Source organism: Neodiprion pinetum, chromosome 4 (assembly GCF_021155775.2).
Source record: "Neodiprion pinetum isolate iyNeoPine1 chromosome 4, iyNeoPine1.2, whole genome shotgun sequence".
Classification (NCBI taxonomy): domain Eukaryota; kingdom Metazoa; phylum Arthropoda; class Insecta; order Hymenoptera; family Diprionidae; genus Neodiprion; species Neodiprion pinetum.
Genome location: NC_060235.2, coordinates 16254905 through 16281405, shown reverse-complemented (window position 1 = coordinate 16281405; position 26501 = coordinate 16254905). Strand labels below are relative to the sequence as shown.

The 26501-nt window shown below is 42.8% G+C and overlaps 3 protein-coding genes across 6 annotated transcripts; 1 reads left to right on the top strand and 2 right to left on the bottom strand.

Annotated features, from left to right (window-relative positions):
• The first annotated feature begins 6 nt into the window (after positions 1–6).
• Positions 7–5164, top strand: yrt (erythrocyte membrane protein band 4.1-like yurt). 3 transcript variants are annotated; one of them, XM_046624354.2, is made up of 8 exons: positions 7–192; positions 265–480; positions 720–867; positions 964–1140; positions 1223–1951; positions 2105–2544; positions 2896–3336; positions 3553–5160. In XM_046624354.2, exons 2-8 carry the CDS (start codon positions 328–330, stop codon positions 3682–3684), a joined length of 2220 nt encoding a protein of 739 aa, XP_046480310.1. In that variant the 5' UTR covers positions 7–192; positions 265–327; the 3' UTR covers positions 3685–5160. The 3 variants fall into 3 exon arrangements, with proteins under 3 accessions (XP_046480310.1, XP_046480309.1, XP_046480311.1); XM_046624353.2 differs by having other exon boundaries at positions 7–182; positions 3553–5159; XM_046624355.2 differs by lacking the exon at positions 2896–3336 and having other exon boundaries at positions 7–182; positions 3553–5164.
• On the bottom strand, positions 4773–12118 carry LOC124217281 (facilitated trehalose transporter Tret1-2 homolog). The gene is made up of 2 exons (XM_046622690.2): positions 11939–12118; positions 4773–9953 (listed from the first exon to the last, which is right to left on the bottom strand). Exon 2 carries the CDS (start codon positions 9923–9925, stop codon positions 8333–8335), a length of 1593 nt encoding a protein of 530 aa, XP_046478646.1. The 5' UTR covers positions 9926–9953; positions 11939–12118; the 3' UTR covers positions 4773–8332.
• A 2156-nt stretch (positions 12119–14274) lies between these two features.
• On the bottom strand, positions 14275–25831 carry LOC124216386 (polycomb group protein Psc). Of its 2 annotated transcripts, none has more exons than XM_046620857.2 (4): positions 25301–25831; positions 22781–22912; positions 21540–22189; positions 14275–20394 (listed from the first exon to the last, which is right to left on the bottom strand). In XM_046620857.2, the coding sequence occupies exons 2-4, from the start codon at positions 22899–22901 to the stop codon at positions 18022–18024; spliced, it is 3144 nt and encodes a 1047-aa protein (XP_046476813.1). In that variant the 5' UTR covers positions 22902–22912; positions 25301–25831; the 3' UTR covers positions 14275–18021. The 2 variants fall into 2 exon arrangements, with proteins under 2 accessions (XP_046476813.1, XP_046476814.1); XM_046620858.2 differs by lacking the exon at positions 25301–25831 and adding an exon at positions 23117–23363.
• Between the last annotated feature and the right edge of the window lie 670 nt (positions 25832–26501).

Here is a 26501-nt window from a genome sequence, read left to right as displayed (position 1 = left end):
GAGGATAGCCAACGTAATGGGCCGTATCGAAACGAGAACGTCAGTACCGGTACAGAAAACTTCTACCATTACCGGCTGAATTAATTTTTGCCAAGCAAGTCTACAACCATAGCTTTGATTATAGTCTATGGAGTGTACCGCTGTATTGCAAATGGCTGCCATTGTCAACAGAAAGCGAAGGGGTGTGTTTAAGTTAGATATTTTCTTCAATAATGTTCTGTTACCGTATGCTGCCAAAGTTATAATACCATAAATATTTTTTAGCAAACACCCAGTAATGATAAACCTATTTCGTAACTGAGACAAGTGCCTCGGAAATCGGAAAAAATGTTGAGATTCTTATCGCGGCGCAGGGGACGCAGCACGACTGCCCAGGGCGGTTCGTCGCACATCAAGAATCAGAGATTATTGGGGAACAAAAACGTTGTACAATGCAGGGTAATCCTGTTGGATGGAACAGACTTGCCTATTGAACTGTCGGTAAGGCAACAAAGACCTTCTGCATTACTCCAATTCTTCCATCGACATGCTGTGAAATCTTAGTGTTTGTCATTCATATTATGGTTTTTAAAATTCTGCCAAACAACAATCATATTTTTTGGCTATGCTAACAGCTAGAAATCCTAGACTAGAATATCTTCTTACTTCCAGATTTGGGTTGATCGATAAAATTACATTACGTCTGTTTTGCTTTCTTTTTGTTTTTCAACTATCTATAGAAAAAGGCATTGGCCAGTGATCTATACGAGCAAGTCTTCTACAGTTTGGATTTGATAGAGAAAGATTACTTTGGGCTGCAGTACACTGACAGCAATAATGTTCAGCACTGGCTCGATCCTACCAAACCTATCAAGAAGCAGGTTAAAAGTTAGTAGATCTCTACGCAATGTGTATGTGTTGCATTTTAAGTATCTACTTAAAATTTTTGAACCTGTTGAATTCATTCTCTTTATTCATCCCCAGTCGGACCACCATATACTTTAAGATTAAAGGTAAAGTTCTATTCGTCGGAGCCTAATACTCTGAGGGAAGAATTGACACGATATCAGTTCTTCCTTCAACTGAAACATGACCTTCTTGATGGGAGACTGCATTGCCCATATCCAGTTGCCGTACAAATGGCAGCTCTTACTTTGCAGTGTGAGTAATGATTATTCATTGGCTTTCAATTATATCGCTTTCATTTAAATCACATTGTTTGATCTTATTTATCTCCCATTAGCGGAATTGGGCGACTACGATCCTTCCGTACACACTGCAGCAACGGTATCTGAATTTCGTTTTGTCGATGATCAGACAGAGCAGATGGAGCTTGAAATATTGGAGGAATACAAAAAGTGCTCTGGCCTGAGCCCGGCGCAGGCAGAATCCGCGTATCTTGGGAAAGCCAAATGGCTTGACATGTATGGTGTGGATATGCATACCGTGCTTGGTAAAGACGCGTGCGAATATTCGCTTGGCTTGACGCCAACGGGAATTTTGGTATTCGAAGGTTCACAGAAGATAGGGCTATTTTTCTGGCCGAAAATAGGAAGGCTGGATTTCAAAAAAAAGAAGCTGACGTTGGTTGTAGTGGAAGAGGATGACCAAGGCCAGGGCGAGCAGGAGCATACCTTTGTCTTTAGACTAGCCAACGAAAAAGCTTGTAAACATCTGTGGAAATGTGCCGTTGAGCATCACGCGTTCTTCCGCTTACGCGCTCCAGTCAAGGGTGCTGGAGCACGTCAGAACTTTTTCCGAATGGGATCACGTTTCCGCTACAGTGGAAAAACCGAGTTCCAAACAACCCAGCTTAATCGAGCAAGACGCACTGTTCAATTCGAACGACGACCAAGCCAGCGATACGCCAGACGCCAGAGCCATGTACTTCGCGAACGACAACACCAAGTCGAGCCGCCTCAAGATCAGCCGCTAGTTCAAGCTCAGCATCCTCAAGTTCAGCCTCCTGTTGGTAAGAATCTAAATATTACTCTCAATCTGTTTAACTTTGTTCTGAAACGAAGTGTCTTCGATAGCCGTTCACTTTCAAGAAAATTATTACTATGTGATGCTGAGCTTTTCTCACGTCCTTTACATTAGTATAGACTTTGCAACTTTATTCCAGCTGTAGAAACCGAGGCTATCAGACGCGAGCCCAGCAGATGCAGTTCAAATTCGACCAGTTCCAGCATCCAGGGTGCTTCGTCACCACTGGTAGATTCGTTGCTCAAATCGTTAGCAAAGGATCAACATCCTCTGGAATCAAGAAATCAAACCACAGCTACTGATACAGACAAGGAAGCTGAGCCGGTTAAGCCATGCTTAACTCCCGAGAGTATGACTAGTCAGCATGCACTGTTGGTACCCAATAATCAGGTCGGTGGTGGTTCCACGCTGCCTCCTCGCACTCCTATACCTCCTGAATCACTCAAATGTAACATACTGAAGGCAAAATCACTGGAACAGGGAAAAAATTCGAATCTTATATCTGTCAGCGCTACTGAGACGCCTTCGCTACCTCCAGACAAGAATCTGCACACCGATGCCGCGACTATAGTGTCTGTGGTAAGTTGGCCTGTACTTATTGTCTTCTGTCGTCATCAAAGTAATTTTACAAAATTTTGCCTCGATCAATCTCTGGTATGTGTCCTGTCTGGCTAAGTGTTGGCTACATTGATACATAGTGCTTTTATATTAATTAATGACAAACGTTGCAGCAACAAAAAGATGCTGGAAAAAAATATTCTTGCTCAATTTTTTGTCAACCCACCTCCCTCGAATTCCCAATGTGAAATTTGGTCAATTGTGGTGATTATCTTTGTTGTAACTCTTGTTTAAGCGCCGTTCTCATTTTTCGTTTGTGGCTAGCTTTCTATCTTTACACATTTTGTTGCTTTTGCTTGGCTAATCACATAGGGTGGAGACAAATTGACACTTTCTGTGAGTGGAGCAGCTGCAGCTACACTTCCAGCCGATGATACGGTTACTGTGACACACTTCTCGCTGGACAGTTGGGGTCAGATTGAGCAGAAAACGACACCGTTGACCCCCAAGGTTTCTAATCACTCCCAGAACCCGTTTAATCCTTTCACCAGCAACGAGAACAATGATCTTGCCCAAGTTTCGGAGGAAAAAGAAAAGCCGGCAGCTAGGACTGCAGGCGAAGAGGAAGAAAATAAAAACACAAATCCCTTTATCGACTGTAATCCATTTCTTGGCTTACTGAATCCATTTAAAGAGGAACAGTCTGTTGCTTTGGAACGGAAAGATAACGGAGAGAGAGAAGTTGAGCGAGGTGGAGCACGGATTGTGAAAACTGAAGAAATTCAAACTACGACAACCACCGTTGCTCATAAGGTATGGTTTTTGCTGTGTTGATCTTTGCTTGATTTATTGAACAGCAGTGTTTCCCCTGATTTGTTCTCAGTTTTACCCTGGTCCTCCATTGTTTGGTATGTGCTGTGTAAGATTATGCGTTTTTAGTGATTGTACGTAGAATTAAAAAACTAGGGGACAAGGGAGACCGCATTTTTTTTTTGAATTTGAAAGATCGTTTTTGATTGTTTATTTCAGGACGATGGGCAGGAAGCATCTGATATTAGTCCGTGGCTCGTGGCTGACCCAACTCAGGAAACTCCGTCGGTTCAAAGCCCACCACGGCATACTGTAATCACTAGAAAGACAGTCATCACTACGCAGCTATGAATTCTGCCACAATTTCGGTTCAGTGTTTTTAATTATTTTAACCACAACAGTATCGTTCCTTCCAGGTTTATAAATATATACAATCCATATTATTCATATATTATATAGATACATATATATACGCAAATATATATACATACCTATGTGCCTTATCCAGTTAGTGGAAAGAAGATCAAGAAGGAAAATGTCGAATTCGACACAATTCATGACTTGAACGAGCGGTGATTCTTTTTCATCAATGACCACATCGTTCACTTTCTGTTTGCCAAGATTTGCCTGCAGTTCTATTATAGTCCAAATTTTTTTTTGTTCGTTATTTATTTGTAAATAAGATACAAATTTTTATGTTACTGAATTCATACGATCCACATCACGCATGTATTCGTTCATCCAAAAACTGGATGGTTTTTTCTTGTCCTGTTATTCGAAGTTTCACGTCAATTACAAAATATAGCACGAATACAATTCTGCAGATAATCGATCAAGTACTTGGTTCAAATTTTTTGAACGTTTAACTTTCTATTGGATTACCTTAATTATACTCGGTTTTGACGGGTCAAGTAAGGCAGCTATAAAGTTTTTACGCTTAATTTATGTTGGTGTATCCTGAGTAGAAATATTGTAACGATTGATAGGAGGGAGTGGGGTTAAAAAGGAATCTCTTAAACTGATGAAATATTCGACGGTCGTATTATCGGGACCATAACGTTTATACTATTTATAACAATTCTGTTAGAATAATATTAGTGTATACAATCATACAAACGTGTATACTTAATTTTATAACCTGGCACGTTATACTCGCCAAATTACTAACGAAGTGTATAATATCTATACGAAGAAATGTATCTCGACTCCGTTATTATATGCAACTACTGTTATATGTATAATATATGTGCACTTATTTACGTACGTATGTATATACATACATCATTCACCAGACTGATGGAGTGAGCGTGCACCTGATTCACCTGCCTCGGGACTTTTTTCGTCATCTTTTCATTGCGAAATGATCATTGCATAATTTCTTCTGACTCTAAAGCAAGCTTTTATAGTTCAAATTGAACTCGGTATTTTTTTTAATTCCGCTCGCTCTCCTTCCTACGTTTTCATACGCATAGATACATACATAAATGTATCGTGTATATTAACGCAACCATAAAGATAATTATACAAGATGTATTAGCGTTGCGCATTCCATAAGGTATAAAATAATATTACGTGGCCTTAGATATGTTGTAATACAATTATTGTCGGAAAAATGTGCCTCGTTAGGATATTCATATCACTTATACACATACATATGAAAAGTGTACCTAGAACCCTTTCTACACATAGAAAATAAATAAATAGCACACACATATATATATTATACATATATGATAATTTGAATGTAGATATACAATATTTAGTCGCATACATTTAATATGTCTAGAATTTTATAATGTCACGCGTGAATATCCCTGATCTATTCCGTCCCGAAAATAAACCATATACAGAAAGAAAAAAAAGTGTATCACGCAACAATGCAATTTTTATCGCTCTTTCGCCAATAATTTAAGAAATGTGTGCCTCCTTAACGTATGAAATATATGTTTCGTTCGTTATTATTTATTATCGGAGAAAATGTTCGCGCAGTGCAAGGATGTATGTAACGACTTTCTGAAAGACAAGCCGTTCCCGCCGAAAGATATATACCTAAAAGGCTATGTATAAAATCAGAGAGAAAAGAAGGAAGCTTTATTCGGTTGAAGTAGGATGGATACAAAAGGGTAAGATAATCTTACAAAAGGGAAGCTTGCGTGCGTGCGTGCGTGTGTGTGTGTGTTTGTATGTGTATGCGTAGGTATTTGACGGATGACGAAAAGCGGTTACTGCAACACGTAAGAGTGGGTGAAAACTATGTGCACGTGGATGTTGATTTGCGTACCTATATGCATTTTGTTCTCCATCCCTGGTGCCGATTTTTGTTTTTTTTTTTTTGATTTATGCATGCATACCTAGGTTTGTGTATTGTTTTGTTTCACCTACATTACGTAAGGAATTCACAAATGGGTGTTAATTACTGTTAAAGTATGCAGGATAAGATTCAAATGCAAAAATGTTTACGCGCTGACACGAAGAGGTGCGAACTTTTTGAAAATTGTCTTCAGGTTCCATCACACTGAGTATAGAATTAGGCGCATGATGCATAGATGACGAAAATTTGTAACTTCAGGGGGAAAATATGAAAATAAATTGCGAAACGTGATTGTGAGAAAAGAAATTTTATCTGAGGTGACGTAATCAAAATTAGTGATACGGTTTCAAGTATACTAATCATGCTTGTGATATTCTGCACCCGTGAAATTGTTCAAAATTTATCTGTGCATTAATTGTGCATAAACATTTGACAAAGACAAGAAAAACTGTTACGAGATCGGATGGGGAGTTTCCCGGACGTGCGTCTTTTAGTTTAATCCGCCATTATAAAAGTTCTCAAGTTACTTCCGGTTAGTCGGCGGTCTACGAAGAGTCGGACCTTAGAGTTTGCATGTGATGGAATTTACGGAGAAATATCGACGAACCCGTAAAATGATTATTAGCACTAATTAGGTATCTTAGGTAGGTTAATCGAGTTGAAGAAAGTCTCGCCGTTCTTTTCTTCGTTGTCTTTGCTTTCTTTCCGATTTATTCACCGATACGACGAAAGATGCCGTGAAATCTCTTCAACTGTTGCTTATTTCTTACCGAGAATTACAGTTGTATGAAATAATTACTCTCACGACTAGTTTCTGTCTTCGGAATTGACGATCTCGATTTGCATACATGATAGATCCCATGCAATTCAGCGATCAGCTGCAGTGAAACGGGTATCGCAAAGCTCTCTAAAATGTTTGCTATAGGCAGAAACGACTTTCAATCGATGAAGCGAGGGGTTTTCAAGTAAATCTATCGTTCCGCGTGAGCATACAACACACCTGATATGTGCAGGCTGAGCCATATAATGGCCTATAAGTGCCTAGCGTCAAGTAATATCGTTCATCGGCTTCGTATTGGGGCGAATACATCTCACTGTAATTTTTTTGATCATATATTTGTTTTGCTTCAGTTTCTTTAAAAATTTCCATGCAATTGCATTAATTGTATATAATATCTTAAAAGATCACTGGGACGATTCGGGAGAAATGTCGCTGCTTCTGCCGTCGGCGGCAAAGAGCTTGCACGAAAGGGGAGAAACGCATATCTTCGTTCTGGGGGTCAATTTAGGATAATCAATATACTAGATAGGTAGTAGACATCGTTTGTGTCGTTATACCTTATATATAGGTATATAACACAGTGCTTCTGACGTCGTTGATATCCTGAAGACATAACACCGGTCAACGCGAATTTTGAGTCTGGGTTCTAGAAGTCAAATTTTGATTTCTTCCACGTAATTAATAACAGAAAAAATCGTTTTATCAAATAAATTTTGTTTTTTATTTCACCGTGCTGCTACCCGCTGTTTATATTATCAACCAAAAACATCAACAGTTTTATTTATCAACGTAAAAAAGACAAAAACAAATTTTATAAGTAATAAATGAAGATTTTGTTTATTAGTCAATGTATAGAATCAAAAATTATTCATTTAAATACAAACCGAAAAATATATTTTATTTTTTGTCGACCAGTGTTATGCACTCCGTATCACACATGGGGATCACAGATGGTCACATTATATCTACATTTACAACTTGTAACGACAGGGTGAAAGAAAACATTGTCACGTATTTGCTTCCGCGTCCTTGTCAAATCAGGTGATCGCTAAACAGTCATATTTTCCTGTGGCATAATTGTCACATGTATAACAATAGGTGCATTATGATCCTATAATCGATGTGTTGGCAAAAACGTCAACTCGCCACAAAACACACCCATCTATAATGCGTATAATGAACAGAAATAATCGTTCGTTACTCGGTTAATAATCTAGAACCTAGAATAGGTCCAGTGTATATAGGCGACTTCCGGTGGTGGGGGAAACCCCGCCGCTACCGCTAGCGTTTTACCCACGTACCACGCCCCTTCGCCTGTATTATACGCAGTGTGCATGCGTATGCGCGTATACGTGTGTCCTTGTATGGATATCCCCCCCGCATCGCAGCAGCATTCGGCTTCTAATCACATATTCTTTAAGGGGTTTAACGACGTCCGCCTTCTCTTCATTGGCGACGATTAATTATCATACATGTACCGGTTAGAGATATATAAGATGCCGTTTTTCTGTTACATATATGTATTTCAAAAAGCTGATTCCGCCACGGGCTTGGTTTTTCTCTTCGGTATTAAATGCAGGACATTATATATTCATAATGCATCCGTTCAGCTTATTCACACGATGTTTATGCACGCAGGACAGCAGCATGATAAGCATGTACGCATAGCTATACTTTACATAATACGTCTTGAATCGTTACACATTGTTTCACGTCATTTATATAAAAACGTAGGTGTAATCGACAGTGGCGAAAAAAAAACATTACAACTATGAGGAATTGAGATAATCATACTCGCTGAAAGAATTTTTGTACTTTCTGCTCCCTGCAGCTTATTATCTTATATATACATATATATACATATACAATACACATTAAACAATATAGTTAATGTATAAGTTACTTTACTACGGGTGACTTTTCTTCATACTGTCATCACCGACTGTATGAATTGTATTCGAGGTTGCGACCACGGCGGCGGCGGGAGCGTTTCTATTCCGTAAAAAGTGATCCTCTATATCTTGGAGAGTTTTGTCCTTTGTCTCGGGTAAGAAGAAGTACAAGAAGACCGTACCAGCCGCGGTCAGAGACCCGTAAAGTAGAAAAGTCCCCGGATTACTCAGGGTCGCGGTCATCGCAGGTCCGGTCTTGACGACGATGAAAAAGCAAACGAACGCGAAGCCCGAACTGAGACCGGATCCGAGGCCGCGTGCCGCGACGGGGAATATCTCGCCGCATAAAAGCCAGGGCAGTGGCACCAGACCGACGCTGACCAGGAAGACGAAAACGACGAGCATCGAGCCCGGAAGCCACGGCGTTCCCAGGCCGAAGAGCAGCCCTCCGCCGAGCACGAAGAGACTCGACGCCGTTCCGGCGCCGGAAACGAGGGCGAGGCCTCGCCGACCGCATCGGCGGGTCAACCAGCAGGCAAAGAAGCTGGCGACGACGCGAACGACGTCGAGAACCAGGGTGGCGTAATGCGCGTTGCGATTATCCGCGGGCTCGGAAACGTCGGCGATCAATTGTACGCAGTAGAAGGCAACCGCGTTTACGCCCGAGAATTGTTGAACGAAGAAAAATACGTTGAGGATCGCTAGGGGCGCGAGAAACGTCCGGGAGTTCCAGACTGCACCGCCGGTCGTCGAGTTTTCGGGGGTTTCCGACGAGCGATATTCCAACGCTCGAAATTCCGCTGCCGCGTTCTTACCCCGGAGGTAAAGCCAGGCGTTCGTCGCATCGGAAATCCGCTTCTTCTTCACGAGCCAGGATGGGCTCTCCGGGGCGAAGAGGCAGGCGAGGAGAGACAGGACAGGGAACCCGGCGCAAAGGTGGGCGGCGACCCGCCACGAGAACCAGGTCCCGAGGACGTGGGAGATCAATATCCCCACGGCAATGGCCAGGCTTATACCGGCCAGCAGGATCCCGCGCATGCGCGGCTCGCTCGTCTCGGCCACGTAAACCGGACCCAGCGGACCCTGGAGGCCGACGCAGAGGCCCGACAATAAACGACCGACTATCAGGACCGTGAAATTAGGGGCAAAACCGACCGTCGCCCAGGCGATCAGGTACGCGGGACTCACCAGGATCTGAGACACGCGTCTACCCAGTCGCTCCATCAGGATACCCGAGAGCCAGCAACCCGGGGCCATCAGAAGGGCCGCGGAAGCCGCGATCCAAGATTCATCATCGAGGCTGCTCGTCGTTATTCGATGATCCCTGTCGTAATCGTTCAGCTTGTTTTCCAGCCAGAACACGCTGCTCGCGTTTAGATCTCGGCCGAAGCCCCCCGCTGCTGCTGCTGAGTCAGGCTTCAGCTGCGGCAGAAGCACCGCGCTGTAACCGAAGGTCGCGCCGACCGATATCGTAGACATTATCGGACCGATCGCCGTCAGTGTTTGTCTCAATAGATGTGACCTTCCCGAGACTTCCTTTGCCGATGAGTTAGCATCCGATTGCTTTGCCTCGTCCGTCTTGCGGTCATTTCTGTTCTCATCCTCCATTGCAACGCTTCGGGTTGCAGACAATCACCTGCAAATGGGTATAATTAAACATGTCGTGGGTATATACTCGGTTGGATCTTATACTATATGTATAATATGACTTCGAGAGGAGGTTCAGATGGATATAGGATTGATATGCGATGCATGTCGAAGATGTGCACGAGGATGTGAAATGTTGGAAAGGAGGGATATCTTAATAAGGCCATTTTTTGAACCATGTCAGGTTCACTTTCAACTATGTATATTGGTATTTTATTCATTTCGATAAGAGTCACATTTCGTGACGAGATTCCTTTGTTGTCCGAGCTATTATTGTAGGTGCGAAGAACATCCTTAGTTCTCGCAGACACATGAAATTATCACGTGTATGGTCTGCACTGCGATGTCAGCGTTGCTCGTTTCACGCTGTTAACAATGAACTCCCATGACCACCGTTCTTTTCTAAAAACTACTCATATGAAAGGTGTATGAAATGTGTCAAAGTTGTTATTTTACTTTTTTGCTTTCACATTAGAATCGAGCTTCCTATTAATTCGTCCATTACAATTATCCAAAAATTTTCAAGCAATAATTTTTCTTGCGAGCAATTAGCTGATAAGTAAGTGGTTCGAACTTGACTAAAATAAGGAATTCCAGACACTTAGAAAATGTGATAAACGTATTAGACGTAAATTTAAATTTAATTTATTTATTTTTTAAAAATTAGCTCGTAAATCCTCCGATTTTCAAAGTTGTCTATCTAATCTATAGTAGAACTTCGTCGATACCTGGATAGCTTTGGTGTCAAATGTTTTTTTAACTTTATACCGTTTTTCTGTTTTTAGAGAAGAATGGAAGTTATTGTAATCACCCCGAAAATGCAACTTTTTATCAAATGTCCACATCTTAAAGTCTAGAGCATCACCTCCAATCATTTTCTGATGGATGTTCGCGCGCGCGCGCGCGTGTGTGTGTGTGTGTGTGTGTGTGTGTGTAGGTACGTATACGATGATCAAGTGTTTTGTCCGACGATATCTCGAGAACAAGTTACCGGACTTTAATTTGAAACAGGTTGAATTTTGTCTTTGATCTGTTTGGTACTTTTCTAATTATTTAAATACGAGTATTCTAAAAAACAAATACAAATGATATCTTGAGAATGGATGAACATTGAACCATTGATGGAGTGAAAATTGGAACCGTTAGGTTTTTCTGGTCGCTGATCACGACGTATTTGATATTGGTATTCCAAAATTCGTATAAGACAATAACATTATTATTATTGTTTTTGTTATTGTTGTTGTTGTTGTTGTTGTCATGATTATTATTTCAGCCCGAAACGAGTTTGAATCCGAAAAGTTTCTATAGGTTGGATAATCATGGTCAGCTCGAAACCGCCTATTTATCTGTAAGTATATCAGACAAATCAATTATGAATTGCGGCATCTTTAAAAATAATACCGGAAACACTCAACGCCAGGTGTAATCGTTTGACAATTGACCGTCAAGTAAAGAATCACTTATCCACAAGCTGGTCTAATGAAAACGGACGTAAGACGATTCTCAGAAAATAATCCGTATGCGACATTTTTCACGGGGTTGAAGTAACGCTAACGTCACGGACCTCAGGAATTAAAAAAATCATTATTTTGCAATTTTAAAGTGATTCTCAAGAAGTTGGCTTTTGAAAAATATACGTGTATTTGGTTCGGTATGGTATACTAAATCTCAGACAATTCTAATGTTGCGTATAATAGTATCGATTTTTTATTTTTTTTTAACACGTTCACGAAACGAATAATAGAATCAAAAACCGACTTTACCGACACCCCTCCTGCGTATAATACTATATATAATAAGTCCAGCCTCAACGCCTCCACCGACAAAGACTGATTTTACGATAATGAATCTTCTCTGCTTCAGGAGAATGTCATGGTATATCTACATACTTATGATGAGAAGTGTAAACGCTTTGCAAACGTTGCGTTCTTACGTCATGTATATGTATATCTACAACAGTAAACAGTGACTTACGCTTATGCAATGTACAACCTGCACATTTGTCAAACACGTCAAAAGTTAGTAGAACAGCGCTGTTGGTAAACGATCACTCACGATATTACATTTATAGGTATATATGTATATAGACAGCTCTTATGATTGAGCTTGCAGAGCGAACGACGACTGACGAAAACGAATGATCGTTGCGCGGTTTTCAACTTGGACTAACAGCAGTCGTCATCGAACGTGGAGCGAGATTCGGTGCAGGTATCCTATCGCAGATATACTTTCTCCATTAGCCACTTTCGTGCAGCTTTCACCAAGCGGCGTACCGTCGTCACCGCACACGAAACCATTTTCGGTGTATTTGTGATATAAATATGTATACACACACATGCCTACGTGTACACGCCGTACGGCGGTGCCGCAGCACTGTAGCTAGTAACCAGCGCGCCCAGTGCTTACATGCATCTATATTTTTACCCCGCACGAAAAACTCTTCGTCGCAAGGTGACACCTACAATTAGTCATATGTGCCCGCATTGAGGGAGAATCGACTGCGTTAGTGTCGCGACGTACCTACTTATGCATCATGGGCCTCGAGGGCAAATGTTTTATGCAAATATCCTCAGACCCTATCGCGACTATAAACGATCTTTCCTATTATTTGTTTGTCGTGGGAAGAGCATTCGTTGACTTTATAGGTATACGTAAAGCTCGACGTTGCCGTGCACGTTTTCGCAAAACGAGAGAAAGCGTGCATAGATCGTTGCGCGTGAGGTCTTCCGATCAACTTTTGTTTTCCATAAATTGAAGCCAATCGTCGTTCATACGCAACCTGTAACGTCTACTGTGTAAGACGAGAGAGCGCCGCATCGGGCTAAGCGAGCGAGGACGGATATCGCACGGCTAAATAGGCGCGGCTGCGCTCAGACAGCTCACCAGTAGCGAATCGCGGCAGGCGTGGCTAGTCGCCATTTTGTACCGCCCACTGCGCTGTCATACGCTGGACACGCCCAGCGGTTAGCTACTGCTTCTCATTTTCCCTCGACGGCTTCGTCTTCGTCTTCGTCTTCTTCTTCGATTTGATACCATTGACTCTGACGCACGATTATCCGCGCAGATGCAGCTCACGTACCGCTGGAAATGCGCGTTCTCATTTCCATCGGTCAAGGTTCCAAAAAGTTTTACCCTGCGCCGAATGTTCATCGGCTCAACGTCTCGCTCGCCGACTCGCTCCGTGAATCCGGCAATACCGTTTCGAACGCGATCGGTGCAAGCGCTGCGCTACCGCCGGCGTATGATCGTCGAGACAAAGGAATTGCGGCGAACGATGAACTGCCGAGCGGCACACCTACGCAGCTACGCTGTGCACGCTGCGGTACGAAAGCAGCCACACTCGTACATACGTCCGTGCAGCTGACGGCTACTGAAAATTACAAATATGCGTACCGTCAGCTCCGCTCTTGTACTAGCTGCTTTATTTGTATTCACTGCGTACGGCGGCTTGGTTATAATTATAGGTAGGTACTTACACCTTTGCAGCGTCCATCTCGTGGCGTAGCTTTGCGTAGGTACCTACTTCACCTAGGCTCGATCGGCGTTGTGCGATTCTATTTGGCAGCACGAGTTTGTAAAAGTTCTTTATGATGATCGTTCAAACAATTTTACGTGTAGGTATGTATCTACTTACCTTATTATTTTTTCTTCATACTACTCGTGTAATCATCGAGCTTATACTTCTGTGTGTTTCAACGGACTCTCGCTCGGTCATGTAGCGGCTCGTAATGCCATTTTGAAGAGGAAGAGATTCGGAATACCTGGAACTTCCAACTGCAGCTCGGAGAGGGGGGATTACCTGTAGCTACAGGGCATTATTGTAGGGATTTTTGAGGGTATTAGCCTGCAATATTCTATACCATAATCTAGAGCGGCACGAATATATTGAGTCAGTGATTCGCCTTGTTGTTATCTCGGGGTCGTGTCAATTATGTAGTGCGATGAATGTCACGATCGGTATTACAAGGCTTGTACACTCATACTTTGGTGAATTTGACACGATATTGATATAGATTAGGTACTCATTACTTGCTTACCATATTATCCATGTATATGCCTGCGTGCAGCACCGTAAATTTAACCATATTCTTTTGTACCTGACGAAGCATGTGTACCTATTACAGATATAATATTAATGCCTATACAGTAACAAAAGAGTTTATTACGTTTCGTTCTTCTTATTCAAGGCCTATAACCCGATCTATTTTTTCTTATGTAAACCAACACGGTTTCTAATTATAGGAATTGGGAAGGTGGATTATGAGATCGGTTAGTTATAGGTAAATAACCTCAGCAAAACTTGTACAATGTTACATGAGACACGTATTAATCATATTTTTATTATGTATATAATGGTTCGTCAAACGGATACATATTACAATTCATATGTAGGTATATAAGAATTACTATACAATAATAACTCTAAAATTCTAATGAAGGTACGTGCGTATAATATTATATTTTTGTTTAACGAAAAACGATTCTGACGATGAATTAACGCATGACTTGGTTGGAGGAGGAGGAGGAAAAGGAGCAGGAGGATGAGGAGGAGGAGGAGAAGGGGCAGGGGTGGTGTTGACTATCAAACAAAAGAAGCAACCGATAAATAGTAATAATAATAGTATAATAATAACAAACTATCAACTATATGAAGGTACTTAATACTCTTAACCGCGTAAATACCCTTATACAATGTAACATAAATAGACAACAATATCAACGTCCCAATATTAATATGTATATTAGGATGGTCCTGAAAAAGTTCATTTTTGAATTTCTATCAGTCCATCCCCCAAATCGATTCCAAGTAATTAAAGAAAAAATATTTCTCCAATTCTTTCAGATTTTTATCTAGACTCTAACCCGTGCCCGCAAGAGGGTGGATTTCCCTATTTAACCCGTTCAAGGGCACATTAAATCTACATTAAATGAACGGATTTCGATGAAATTAGGTACAGGAGGGTTTCTTGGGTTGCTGATTACGAATCTGAACTAAAAATTACAAAATTGGAAATGGTGGATCCAACATGTTAATATCAAGTGACTTGTGAGATTTTGATCCGTCACATTGGGTCCGCCATTTTGAGTTTCGTAATTTTGAGTCGAGATTCGTAATCAGCGATCCAAGGAATCTCCGCACGCCAAATTTAAACGGTATCCATTCGTTAGATTTAGTGTGCCCCTGAAAGGGTTAAAGGGTAAAAAAATAAAATAAATCCACCCTTTTGCTGGCACGAGTTAGAGTTGAGATGAGAATTTGAAAAAATGAGCGAATTATTTTAAACTTATTTGCAGCCGGTATGGGGGGTCAGCCGGTCGAAATTTAAAAATTACCTTTTTAAGGACCACCCTAATGTATATTAATATTTATATCATATATATATATATATATATATATATATATACACATATACATATACATATATACATATACATATATACACATGTATATACGTATATATCAATATTTAAAATTGCTCAACTTAAACAGTGGAAAGGGAGAGAGTAATAAAAAAGAAAACAATGAATAAAAATTGGTAAATAAACAAAACAAAGACATTCGGTAATATTTTGAATATTACTGCAGTAGGTATAGCCAAGTTTATAAAATACCTGTATAATAATAATAATAATAATAATAACAATAATAATAACAACAACAACAATAATAATAATAACAACTATTATTGTTATCATTATATATATATGTGTGTGTGTGTGCGTGTGTGTATACATATATATTCATATATATAAACACACACAATATGTTTGGTAGGTACGGAGAATCATTACATTATATATAATACCTTTTTACCTCACCCATTAACGGGAGGGTATAATAATTTATCATTACATGTATATGTACACACGTACGTACGTCTTACTAAAAATTCTAGATAGGTTTCCTTAATACATAGTGATAAAAATTTTAAAACGGAACTTGGGTCGCGGGTTGTGTAGATATTATAACGTGTATATCATAAGTATATAATACGTTTCCGGAAAGTGGAACTTCAAATTTACTCTGTAACAAAATATTCTCGTTGCCCTGCACCTTATTATAATATGTTATTATACTGCAACTTTTGTATCGATATATCGGTATTATTTTAATCATAATTTGCGCTATTGTACCGCTGTAACTACTATCATGTATCGCACATACATGCTTTTCTAAATTTTTTAAAGTCGCGGGTTATTTTTTATTTTTTTTTGCTTACCCATTCTTGTGTATTATACGAAAGTGAAAAAATTTCTTTCACCACAGTCTAATGATGGATTCGTAATTCAATCTAATCATACAGACGCATCAAAGCGTGTACGTAGATTAGGGCGGTTCTTACTCAACAATTCCCTAATTTTGTCACATTTTTGTTTCCACGCTAACCCCATGCAGCCTTGTACGAGGGTGGATTTTCCCATTCGAAATAACGCCTTTCGGCTATAGTCTCAGTGAATATTTTATTGTAAGAGTAATAATTTGCAGAAAAATTTATAACTGCAAGCGTTTCGTAGGCTTTGATGCTTATACTATTTGATAAAAAGTTTGCATCGTCATACTTGGCAATGTAAACGAATTGCACACCATCTAAGTATCACTTTTATTTTAAATTTATACCCGTACAATAAAATATATACTAAGAATATAGCCGAAACACGTGTATTTCAAATGGGGAAATCCAGCCTCTTACATACAGGGGTTAGAGTGGAGATAAAAATCTGAAACAATTCGGAAATTGGTTTTGAATTATTTGGAGTCGATTTGGGGGCTGAATGATAAAATTAATTCCAGCCCTAAGTAAGGACTACCCTAATGTAGATGTACGTACAATGTACGTACCTATAAGTTTATATATTGTTTCGAGAATATTGGGAAATATGAGAACAGGATCCCAAAACTTAGAGCCAATCAAATTTGACATGTTATAAAGTACATTAGATTTGTTTTTCTGTTTTTTCTTTCGGATTTAATTTTCCTTCACGATTCTTTTCATATTAGGGTTTCTATTCGATGATTATGCATCCAAACGTGCGGTGAAAGTAAAATCCATATTATTTTCCTATTTACTAACTTTCTTTATGTTGTTGAAGTTTATCTCACGCGTTTTGCCATTCGCAAAATAATTCTTTATGTTTCAAGTATACCATACATATCAATAAATGCACGAGGATCAAAGATCCGGTTGAGTTTGTATAACATATGATGAATATTACGAAACCAGGTTTGAAACAAAGGATAAACCAAGTCTGCAACATATGGGCTTGGAAAAAAAAAATAAATAAATCATTGACGCATGGATTAAAATTTTCCAGTGTACACTAGACATTATACTTATATAGGCGCTTTCGCATATCATTATACCAATATAGGATTTATAAATAGGAATATATGTTGGTATTCATTTATGTATATATCATATTACATAATAATAACATTGGATATTAGTTTGTTTTTGTATTTTTGTTTTTGAAATTTTTGTTTCTAAGTTTTTTTTCTCTTCCTTTTCTCTTCAATTATCATTACTAATTATAGTTAGATTGCACTACGACATTGCACACGTTCTCTTGACATTCTTTGGCATCTCTATATTATACATATAGACGAATAGTTATACACGTAAACACGTCTCTGTTATATAGGTATAGGTATATAGTATAATATGTGTTACAGGTAGGCATACACTATACTTGTATATGTGTATTTCTTCTCGTTCTATATACGAATTATAAGTATTATAGTCTACGTCGCCTTGCTTCGTATACCACTGCTTCGGTACAGTGATAAAATTAAATTGCAGTTTCATGTTTATAGAGCCACGGTAATTATACATAAATAATATAAGGATACTCGTAACAACTGGTGTCATACATAAGTTGCGCATACATATTTCCTTGTCCAAAGCATATAAGGATCATGCGAATATACTGGAAAGCAAATGCAAATGCAAATGCAAATGCAAAAAAAAACTAAACGCACGAGGAAAAGTACAGGGGATATGTCGGACTGTGACTGTCTATCGTTTGTAAGGACGATGCCGGATAAATTCCTGCGATAATTAAGGAGGCTGTTGTTGAGCGGTAAAAAAGCCCGTAGACGTCCTCTGATTCCTGTTATACTGCGAGGCGACAAAGGCTTGAGGATTTGGAATGTGCCTGACAGCTAGGTTCGGTTTGATTTTCATCCCGTTACCGAACCCGGATATTCTCTGATGAGGCTGAGGTATGCGCAGAGCAACCTTGTTGCCGCTGCTCTGCACGTTCGTCGAGTTGTTCGCGGCGGTTACTCTCTGCACCTGATGATCGAGGGTAGGATTGCAGGGAGCGGCGCTGGCCTGAGTAGGGCTGGTCCTCAGGAGAGATACCGCGGCGTCGGAAAGCGTCCGCAAATTCAGATCCTGATTCTTCTTGACGTCCCGCTCCGGCGACTTGTCGGCGCCAACGACTCCGCGGGCCGTCGTCGTCGGCGTCGGCTTGCTCGCCGTCGGCGGAGCTGCAGGCGAGGTCGAGTAGGTCGTGCTCGTTATGACCGGGTTGCTGCAGCTCGGGGTCGGCGAAAGATCCAGAGCGTTGTTCGCCCCGCTGCTCAGATCAAGGGGCTTTTCGATCTTGGAACCGGCGCCGCGGCTCCTAGCTGACGATGAGATCAGCCCGACGTGGTGAGGGTTCACCTTCGTCTGTACCGGGTGCGCGCTTTTCGGCGGCACCGAGAAGCCCTGCTTCAGGGTCAGCGGCGCCAGGGGCGGCGGCCCCTTCTTGGGTCCGTTGCTCGAGCCCGCCTGCAGGCCCCCCGGCTTCGACTTCGACATTATGCTCTTCAGCGCATCGCGCATTTGCTTCTCAGCGAGCAGGCTTCGCACCCGGTTCGCTTTGCTCTCCCGTAGCTGTCTCTCCAAGGACTCACGATGATAGTCTATCCCTCCGCCGGCGCCGCCGCCGCCGCCGCTGCTTTGAGAGTTGCGGATCTTGTCCTGAAGCGTCTTGCTCGCTTCGCTTATCGCCACCAGTCCGAGTCTTCGCAGCACTTCTTCGTCCTTCGGTTTCTCCTCGGGTTTCTCGCACACTCCAACCACGCTCGTTGCTGACTCGACCCCCTCGCGCTGGTCACGATCCTCGACCTTGAAGATGCTTTTCTTCTTCGCAGTCTCCTGCACGTCCTTCTTCTTATGCTGTTTCGACTCCTGCACCTCTTGAACTTCATCCTCGACGGTAATAACTTGAACTCCGGAGCACTTCTTCTGATCCTCGATCGGCGACGCTGCGGCAATTGGCTTCACACCGCTGCTCTTATTCATGATCTGCGCAACCCGGACAACCTCATCCGGTATTCCGTCTATTATTTGCTCGATCGTTTCCTCCTGCAGATGAGCCGGAAGAGGATCTCCGCCGGACGCTGCGTTCGCAACCGAGTCCTTCGCAATCCTGGGCTGTTCAGCCACGACCGTCTCTTCGTTGTTAGTCGTCGCGGTTCCGAGGAGTATCGGCGATCCGTCGATCGAGGCCGACGGCGGCGGTGTCAGGGGCAGAGAGGGCGGCGGCGTCTGGGGGCGTTCGGTCCCGGTTTTGATTTTCTCTCTGCGTACGGCTCTCATCTGCAGCAGCTTCTCCTTGGCGCTTCCGGAGCTGGATGTGACCCTAGGCGGGCACGGAGTCAGTCGGACTTTCAGTTTGAGCAGGTCTTCCCTCGGCGTCGTCGTTATTTCGGCTATCAATCTTTTGTTCCGTCGTTTCCGCCGCTTGTGGTGCTCCAGCCTCGGCAACTTTCTTCCGCTCTTGTTGCTCTCCGTTCCCCCAGAATTTACCGTACCCGCGGCGCTGCAGCTTCCCTGGAGTCCCGGGGCTCGCATCACCGGCGTAACTTTGCAACGCGGCTTTTTTATCTTTACACCGTTCGTCTCGCCACTCGGCACCGGAGACCCGTTCGCGTCCACCGATTGGGCGACCGTTTCCTGCACGCCGCAGCTGCTTATCAATTGCTGCTGCTGCTGCTGCGGCGGCGCGGGCAGCTCGACCGAAATCGGATTTAAGGACTTTGCCACGACTGCGGGAGCCGTTTCTTCCGTATTTTCCACAAGGATTTCAGACTCCGTTCGTTCTTCGCTGACTTTTCTCACCACACCGCTTACCGGTTTTAATATTTCGAGACTTTTTATCGTCGGTTTGCACCTTGGCTTCGACGTATTCGATAACTGTGCGGGTTGTGGCTGCACCGACGTTCTCATTTCCGGATTAGACGATTGCTTTGGACTTGGCGGTGGGGTTGGCGGTCTTTGGACGTTTTCCATCACGTTTGAATTGTTTCCAATTGTACTGTTATTGTTGTTGGCAGTGTTGTTATAGGAACTTAGTGATATCGGTAACCCTGACTGCTGCTGGAGTATCGTTTCTTCCGATCGCTGTACTACCCGGTAGTACAACTTCATTGGGGTTTCCTAAAATCGAGGGGGTTAGTGCAGGGCGACAATTATAGAGCATCAGGTTTCTCATAAATTTGTGTGCATGAGTTGTCGCGTCGCAGCGCAGATTTCCCCCCCAGTGTTCACAGTTTGTTTTTATCTGCAGGGTGGCCAGAAAAGCCTACGGGCACACTGAGAGAAATTTTTAGTTCCGATTACCGCTCAGTTCTCAACTATTTTCATTTTTTATCATAATCGAAAAATATAGTTCTAGGTACAAAATGAAAATAAGTTTTCTAGCTGTTACCGGAAAGTCTAGTATCCCTTACTATTCTTTCTCATTACGATCGCTGTTCCCATATTTTCTTGTAACTGTTGCGAAAATTTAATGCTTGTGCAACGATAAATTGACGCTAAAGCCTTATTTAAATATGAAAAGTACACCGAACAGTAAACCGAACAAACTGATTTTGCGTTACAATTATCAAAAAAGGATCGACGATAGCGCAAAATGGTTACGTGTACCTCGTTTTTCGTAATCCCGACAACATTTAAACAGTTTTTTTTAACGATACCTGTTTTACCCAATTTTTCCACCTACTGTAACAACTGAAATTTTTCTCAGTGCATGGTCGGGGATATTTTTCCTAGAGACAAGTGCGCATAAAAATACTGAACTGACGTAACCGATCTTGCACCGAGAAATGAGTTTATTTAGGACTGTTAACAAACGTACATTTGTACATGGCAAAATAGATGTTTTGTTATTATTATCATATTTTGTCAAGTCAAATAATGATCGGTAGAATTTTTATAATAGTTAACAATAGTCATACTTGGCTCAACTAAAATTTTATAATAATAACGAAACATTTATTTAGCCATATCCAAATATACGTTTGTTAGTAGCTTGAACAAACTCTTTTCTCAGCGTGACTATTCTCACGGCAAAGTTAAAGTCGTCGAAGAAATCTCATTTCTCATGGCCACATTTTTTTCTCTACATAATTCACGTTTAATTAAAGTATCGATTTTTATAACGATATATACCTACAGTTGTGTTGAAAACGAAATGTCGAATTCTTCGAATTCAGTGGAAATATGGAAACGCTAGGCGTTTTGTAGGTTGGTATAGGTATATGTGAATAAGTGTTAGTCCTGATAAAGAATATATCGCTCACCTTGTCCCACTTGAAGATGCACGCGAGGTCGAGTAGAGTCCAGGAAAGTTCGAGGGGTCGCATATCCGGCTTACCGGTATAATTCTTGTCGGGAAGCGAGGGTTGGACTTTAGGATATTCGTACAACATCTCGATCCTCTTGAGGGGTAATTTAGCCTCGGCATCGCCCCACCCACGTTTTAGGGCCAAAAGTCTGACCAAATGTCTGACGGTGACGCCGGCGGGACATTTGAGGTACCTGATTTGTCCCCTGCCATTCGAATTCTCCTCATCGGCGTATTCATGCACCAGCTCGCCGACGTCGTTGCCGTTTTCCGTCGTTGGCCGCGGGCGTCGCCGTCGCCGGCGCGGTTCCTCCGCAGCCGCGACGACGTCGTCCGTGTTCACAATCTCGCAGAGGCTTAGACTCACCGCGTCGTCGAGGGTCAACGTTAGGCCGCCGAGGGGCGGGGCGGGCGGCGGACACTGGGGATTCACCAAGCGGAAGTGACGTCTTCTCTCCAATTCCGAGCGGTAGAGTCCCGGCACGGCCAAGTAGACGAGATGCTGCAGGGCCAGGTCCGGCAACAGAGGCGGAAGCGTCAGCGCGCCGCAGACCGGACAGGCCCGAGCACCGCTACCAAGACGGCGAACGATGCAACCCCTGCAAACTGATCAAACGGAGGCAAACCAACCCCAGCGTCAGCCATTTTTAACACCCGACCCGCGTCCGCGCCCACACCCACACCCACCCCAGCCATACCCAAACCCCCGGCCATCGAAAATGAATTAGCTACACCGAAACCCCCCTCGTGCACGGCAAATGCTGATGCGGTATTATACTATACGTACAATACCTAACCCGGCCTATACACCATACGCTAGTGCAGTCGTAACGTTTGTCAATATCCAACATTATTACATCCATTTCGGTTAGCAAAGTTGAAACTTTCTGTTTTCTTTTCTACTTTTAGGGCAATTCCGGGCGAGATGGTCACAGGTAAGAGATGGCCGACGGTATACTTTCTAACGTACCTCGCTGTACTGGACAGCACCGTAGGCCATCTCTTTGTATCTACGCCTGGCATCTCACCCGAAATCACCCTACGTATCATGTTGAGACAATTATACAGTCCCTGTAAGAGGAAAATTTATAAGTGTACGTTTATGGGCTCGATTCTCGTACAGCAATCCTTGTCACTCGTACTTGCCAGACTATGCGTCTATACTATTGCGTGCGTGGGATTGATTTTCATACTAACAGGAATGCAGACATTCGACCAGCGTAGTCGCATCTATCAGATACCCGCGACACAGCGGGCACACGATGTGGTCGTGTAAATCTTTGACCAATGGTTTCCTCGTCCCGTCGGCCACGGCCATCTCGTTTACTCCTGTAATCAGAGATGATAAAATATAAAGGAAACAAGTCAGATAGCTAAAAGCCGTTGGATCGTGGAATTCCGAACGGTTTTTCACAATACATATATGTGGCGTGAGTATTTTCACAATTCCCAGTTCTTTTCATACCCTGCAGCATCCAGGCTGCAGCTCCTCTTTCTTGTACTAGCAATTTTCAATCCCGACGTGTAACGTACCCTATATACCAGCGTTAGCAGTTCGTTCGGGAGTCGACGCATCTTGGCGGCCTACAATTAGCACCTATAACAAGCATCGCTGGTAGACTCTCGAGTCGCTGTCCCTGGACACGTGTGCCTAGTATCTCTCGCATATGTAGGTGTGCCTACGTGAAACAGTACACGACGATGATCTGGATTCGGATCCGCTCCGAATGACCCCGGGGTGATCTGCGCAAGTGCATGATGCTGCTGGCGGCATTTGTATACCTATCTATACCGTGCAGTATTATACAATAACAGTCGAAAATTACGTTCACCAATACTTTGATATTGCCTTTACTCATATATATATATATATACACGTCCGTGCACATGACGTTGCAGGTTGCAGGGGTTGCATGGATTTTGCGAGGGTGGATACGCAAGATTCTGTCCATGACTGGAATACATATGTGTATATACATGCACGCGTGTGCATATCGTAGGTGTATATAGGTATACGAGAGCGTTGCCTCGTGCAGTTAGCGACTAGGGATAACCGATATAGAGGGCTGGCTGACACATCATCCCCGCACGTTGCCGTTTCACCCTGTACGCGTAGGTCTATACTCGGGTAATGCCCCGCAACAACCCACGTATTATATACCTCTCGATCCGCACATGCGTGCACTATCGCAATGTCCATACGGAGAATGTGCGTATGTATACCCTGTTCGAACGCGACGGCATAACTTGCGACTCGAATCGCATCGATTTACGTGGGTTTCCTGCGTTTCTCGTTATCAATAATTTTCACGATGCCGTTGGCACGGACTGCTGCTATTTTGAAGTTCGCATCATTCGAACCTCGGTATCGCGTTTACAGAAGCGTGTAACGAGAATAAAAAAAAATGAACTCGCAAACTGCGGACTACGTAAGCGGTAATCAGATATTCCCGCGTCATTTTTCACCATTTCTTCACACCGTGCCCCGCACCCTTCCTACCCGCCTCCACCTTACTGTTACGTACACCGACCGCATGCAGTTGACGGAATGTACGTATGTGTGCAGTATTGCTGCTGCATATGGTGTTACAGCCCTGGCTGACACGTGGTCAAATGGCACGTGACTATCCGATCCCTGATACGACCTGTAGCAATTTGTAGACCTTCTTATGCCCGCAGAAAATGCACGGTGTTTGTATCATTTTTATACTCGAACAACGCGGAATCCGTTGGGACGTGTGTAATTATGCATTGGTGTATGGTAATTGTCAATCGTTGTATCTATGTGTAGTTTTATGGAAATTACGCAAATTCTCGTGACTCGATATCTCGAAGGGTGGTCTGCAGCCTGTTTGCGTCTTTAGGCTCGATCGCGCTTAAAGGGGATGCTTCTTTTTGCGTATTATAAATTTGATTGCGATAAGGGAGCATGAGATGTTTGGTTTAAAGAAATTTTTTAAATCATTACGCTTTGGCAGAAGACGTCCGTTCGCGTAATTAAGTGCAGCGAGATACTGCGTTGTATCGTAAACAAGATGGAAGCAAATAATAAAATTTGCATAGAAATTAGGTGACATGTGAACACGTGACTCGCAACGAGTAATTGTGACAATACTCGTTGTAGCCCACTTACGGAGCAGTCGTCGAAAATTAGCAACTATTCGACGAACGGATAAAGCGAACAAATGAACGACAATGTCCGGAAATAAAAGCAGAAAATCAAAAATGCAAATTGACTACGAGTAAGAGAAAAACAGCTGATTTCGGAGATAAAACGTTAATTATCTAGACCACCTGCGGTTAGATTCGATAAAAATTCTCAGCAGCAGTATCGTATACAAGAAAAAGCAAAACAAAAGGAAATAATAGAACGATTCAATGTTGAATTTGTGCGAACTTTTTGCACGCGTATATACGTATCGAATACATTGGCAAATGTGCGCTACATATACTAGGTATCCCCATCCTTAATGGATCAACTATTTCGTATTAGATGTATACGTAATAAATAACAAATTATATCAACCGTCATACCAATTAACGGCATGGGTAAACAAGCAACAACGAGACAATTTGAAGAAGGAAGGAAAAGTAAATAGAGAGAAAAAAAAAAAAAAACAGAAAAATATCGATGGGAAAAAAAAGAAGTTTTAAAAAAAAAAAATTAGCATAAACAAAAAACCGATCGTAGGAAGGCTGTTGTTACTACAAGCTTACCAGCGCAGAAAAATCAGTAAGCCCGAGCCGTAAGCTCCTCGGGGTAGATGTGGCAACGACGTAGAGCGCTCGCGTTCGCTTGGAACTTCACTCGTTGGCTCGCTCGCTCACTGGTCTCGGAATACTTGTTATGCTAGGAACGGTAGGTGCGGCAACGCCGCCGACTGCCTCAAGGCCCGATCCAAAGAACCCTCGACGTACCGCCGCACCATCGTGGCTTCTGCAGCACTGGCTCACGTCTCAGCACACGGGATTTAAAGAGCGAATAAGCGCCAAAACCGAGCGACGCCTCTCAAACGGTAGGACGACGGTTGTATACTCGAAATAATTCATCGAGCGCGCACCAGCCTCGCCGTCGTCACCGGTGGATGATGATGATTTTCATCGGTCGCGTATTAAAACCCGAATATACACACCGCGCTGCCGCTGGGTCTCCACCACTGATATAAACTTTTTGATATAGTTCGATACCCGCACTTACTGTACCAAACCGTATCGTATCGACCCCGCCTAAACCCCGCCTCGCTACCGCGGAAATGCACGAACCCCGACGGACGTTGCCGAGGGATATATCTGCCCGCGCTCGCTTAACTTACTGCATACCTACCTTGCCTCGCCTCGTCTCGTCTCGCCTTTGCTTGCGACGATAATGCGTGTTCGTTCACATGTGTGCCTCGGCCACTCGCTTTTCTTCGTGAGAATCTGCGCTCAGCGTCTACCTAGTTGGCTGCCCGAGCTACGCGATACCAACATTTAAACGGAAACTGCGAGACCCGATTAAACTAACGCGGAGGTACGTAATGCGGTGCGTCTTGTCCGGCAGGAAGGAAGAAACATCGCAGCCTGGAACAGAGCGCCGGCTGATCCTGCGCGGAGGAGATCTCGCAGCATGTAGCGATCCCGCGATTTTCGCTACGGATCGGATCGACTTTTCTTCCTCGGAAATCATCTTCAAGGATAACAGATTCGATCGTACAAGCCTCAGCTCGGTTATCCGACTAGCCGATCAATTTACAGCCTCGTGAGCAGGGGTTTTAATCCAACGCCATTTTATCACGTGCACAAGCCATGCACGCGGTTTCAGCGTTGCATGTATAGGTACTGTAACGCGAAACGCGAATGTCGACTCTTTCGAAACGAATTAGGGCAATTTCATCAAACGATGATGGTTGGCACGAGCCGATACACTTATATGGGATAG

What these genes read in the sequence shown, in the direction of transcription:
- LOC124217281 (XM_046622690.2), bottom strand. Translation starts at nt 9,925, where the DNA reads ATGGAGGATGAGAACAGAAATGACCGCAAGACGGACGAGGCAAAGCAA.
- LOC124216386 (XM_046620857.2), bottom strand. Translation starts at nt 22,901, where the DNA reads ATGGCCGTGGCCGACGGGACGAGGAAACCATTGGTCAAAGATTTACAC. An exon ending in GGTCGAATGTCTGCATTCCT is followed by an intron (nt 22,190 to 22,780) that starts GTTAGTATGAAA and finishes CCGTTTGATCAG; the next exon opens with TTTGCAGGGGTTGCATCGTT. An exon ending in GCATCTTCAAGTGGGACAAG is followed by an intron (nt 20,395 to 21,539) that starts GTGAGCGATATA and finishes CCTCGATTTTAG; the next exon opens with GAAACCCCAATGAAGTTGTA.
- yrt (XM_046624354.2), top strand. Translation starts at nt 328, where the DNA reads ATGTTGAGATTCTTATCGCGGCGCAGGGGACGCAGCACGACTGCCCAG. An exon ending in GGCAGCTCTTACTTTGCAGT is followed by an intron (nt 1,141 to 1,222) that starts GTGAGTAATGAT and finishes ATCTCCCATTAG; the next exon opens with CGGAATTGGGCGACTACGAT. An exon ending in TCAAGTTCAGCCTCCTGTTG is followed by an intron (nt 1,952 to 2,104) that starts GTAAGAATCTAA and finishes ACTTTATTCCAG; the next exon opens with CTGTAGAAACCGAGGCTATC.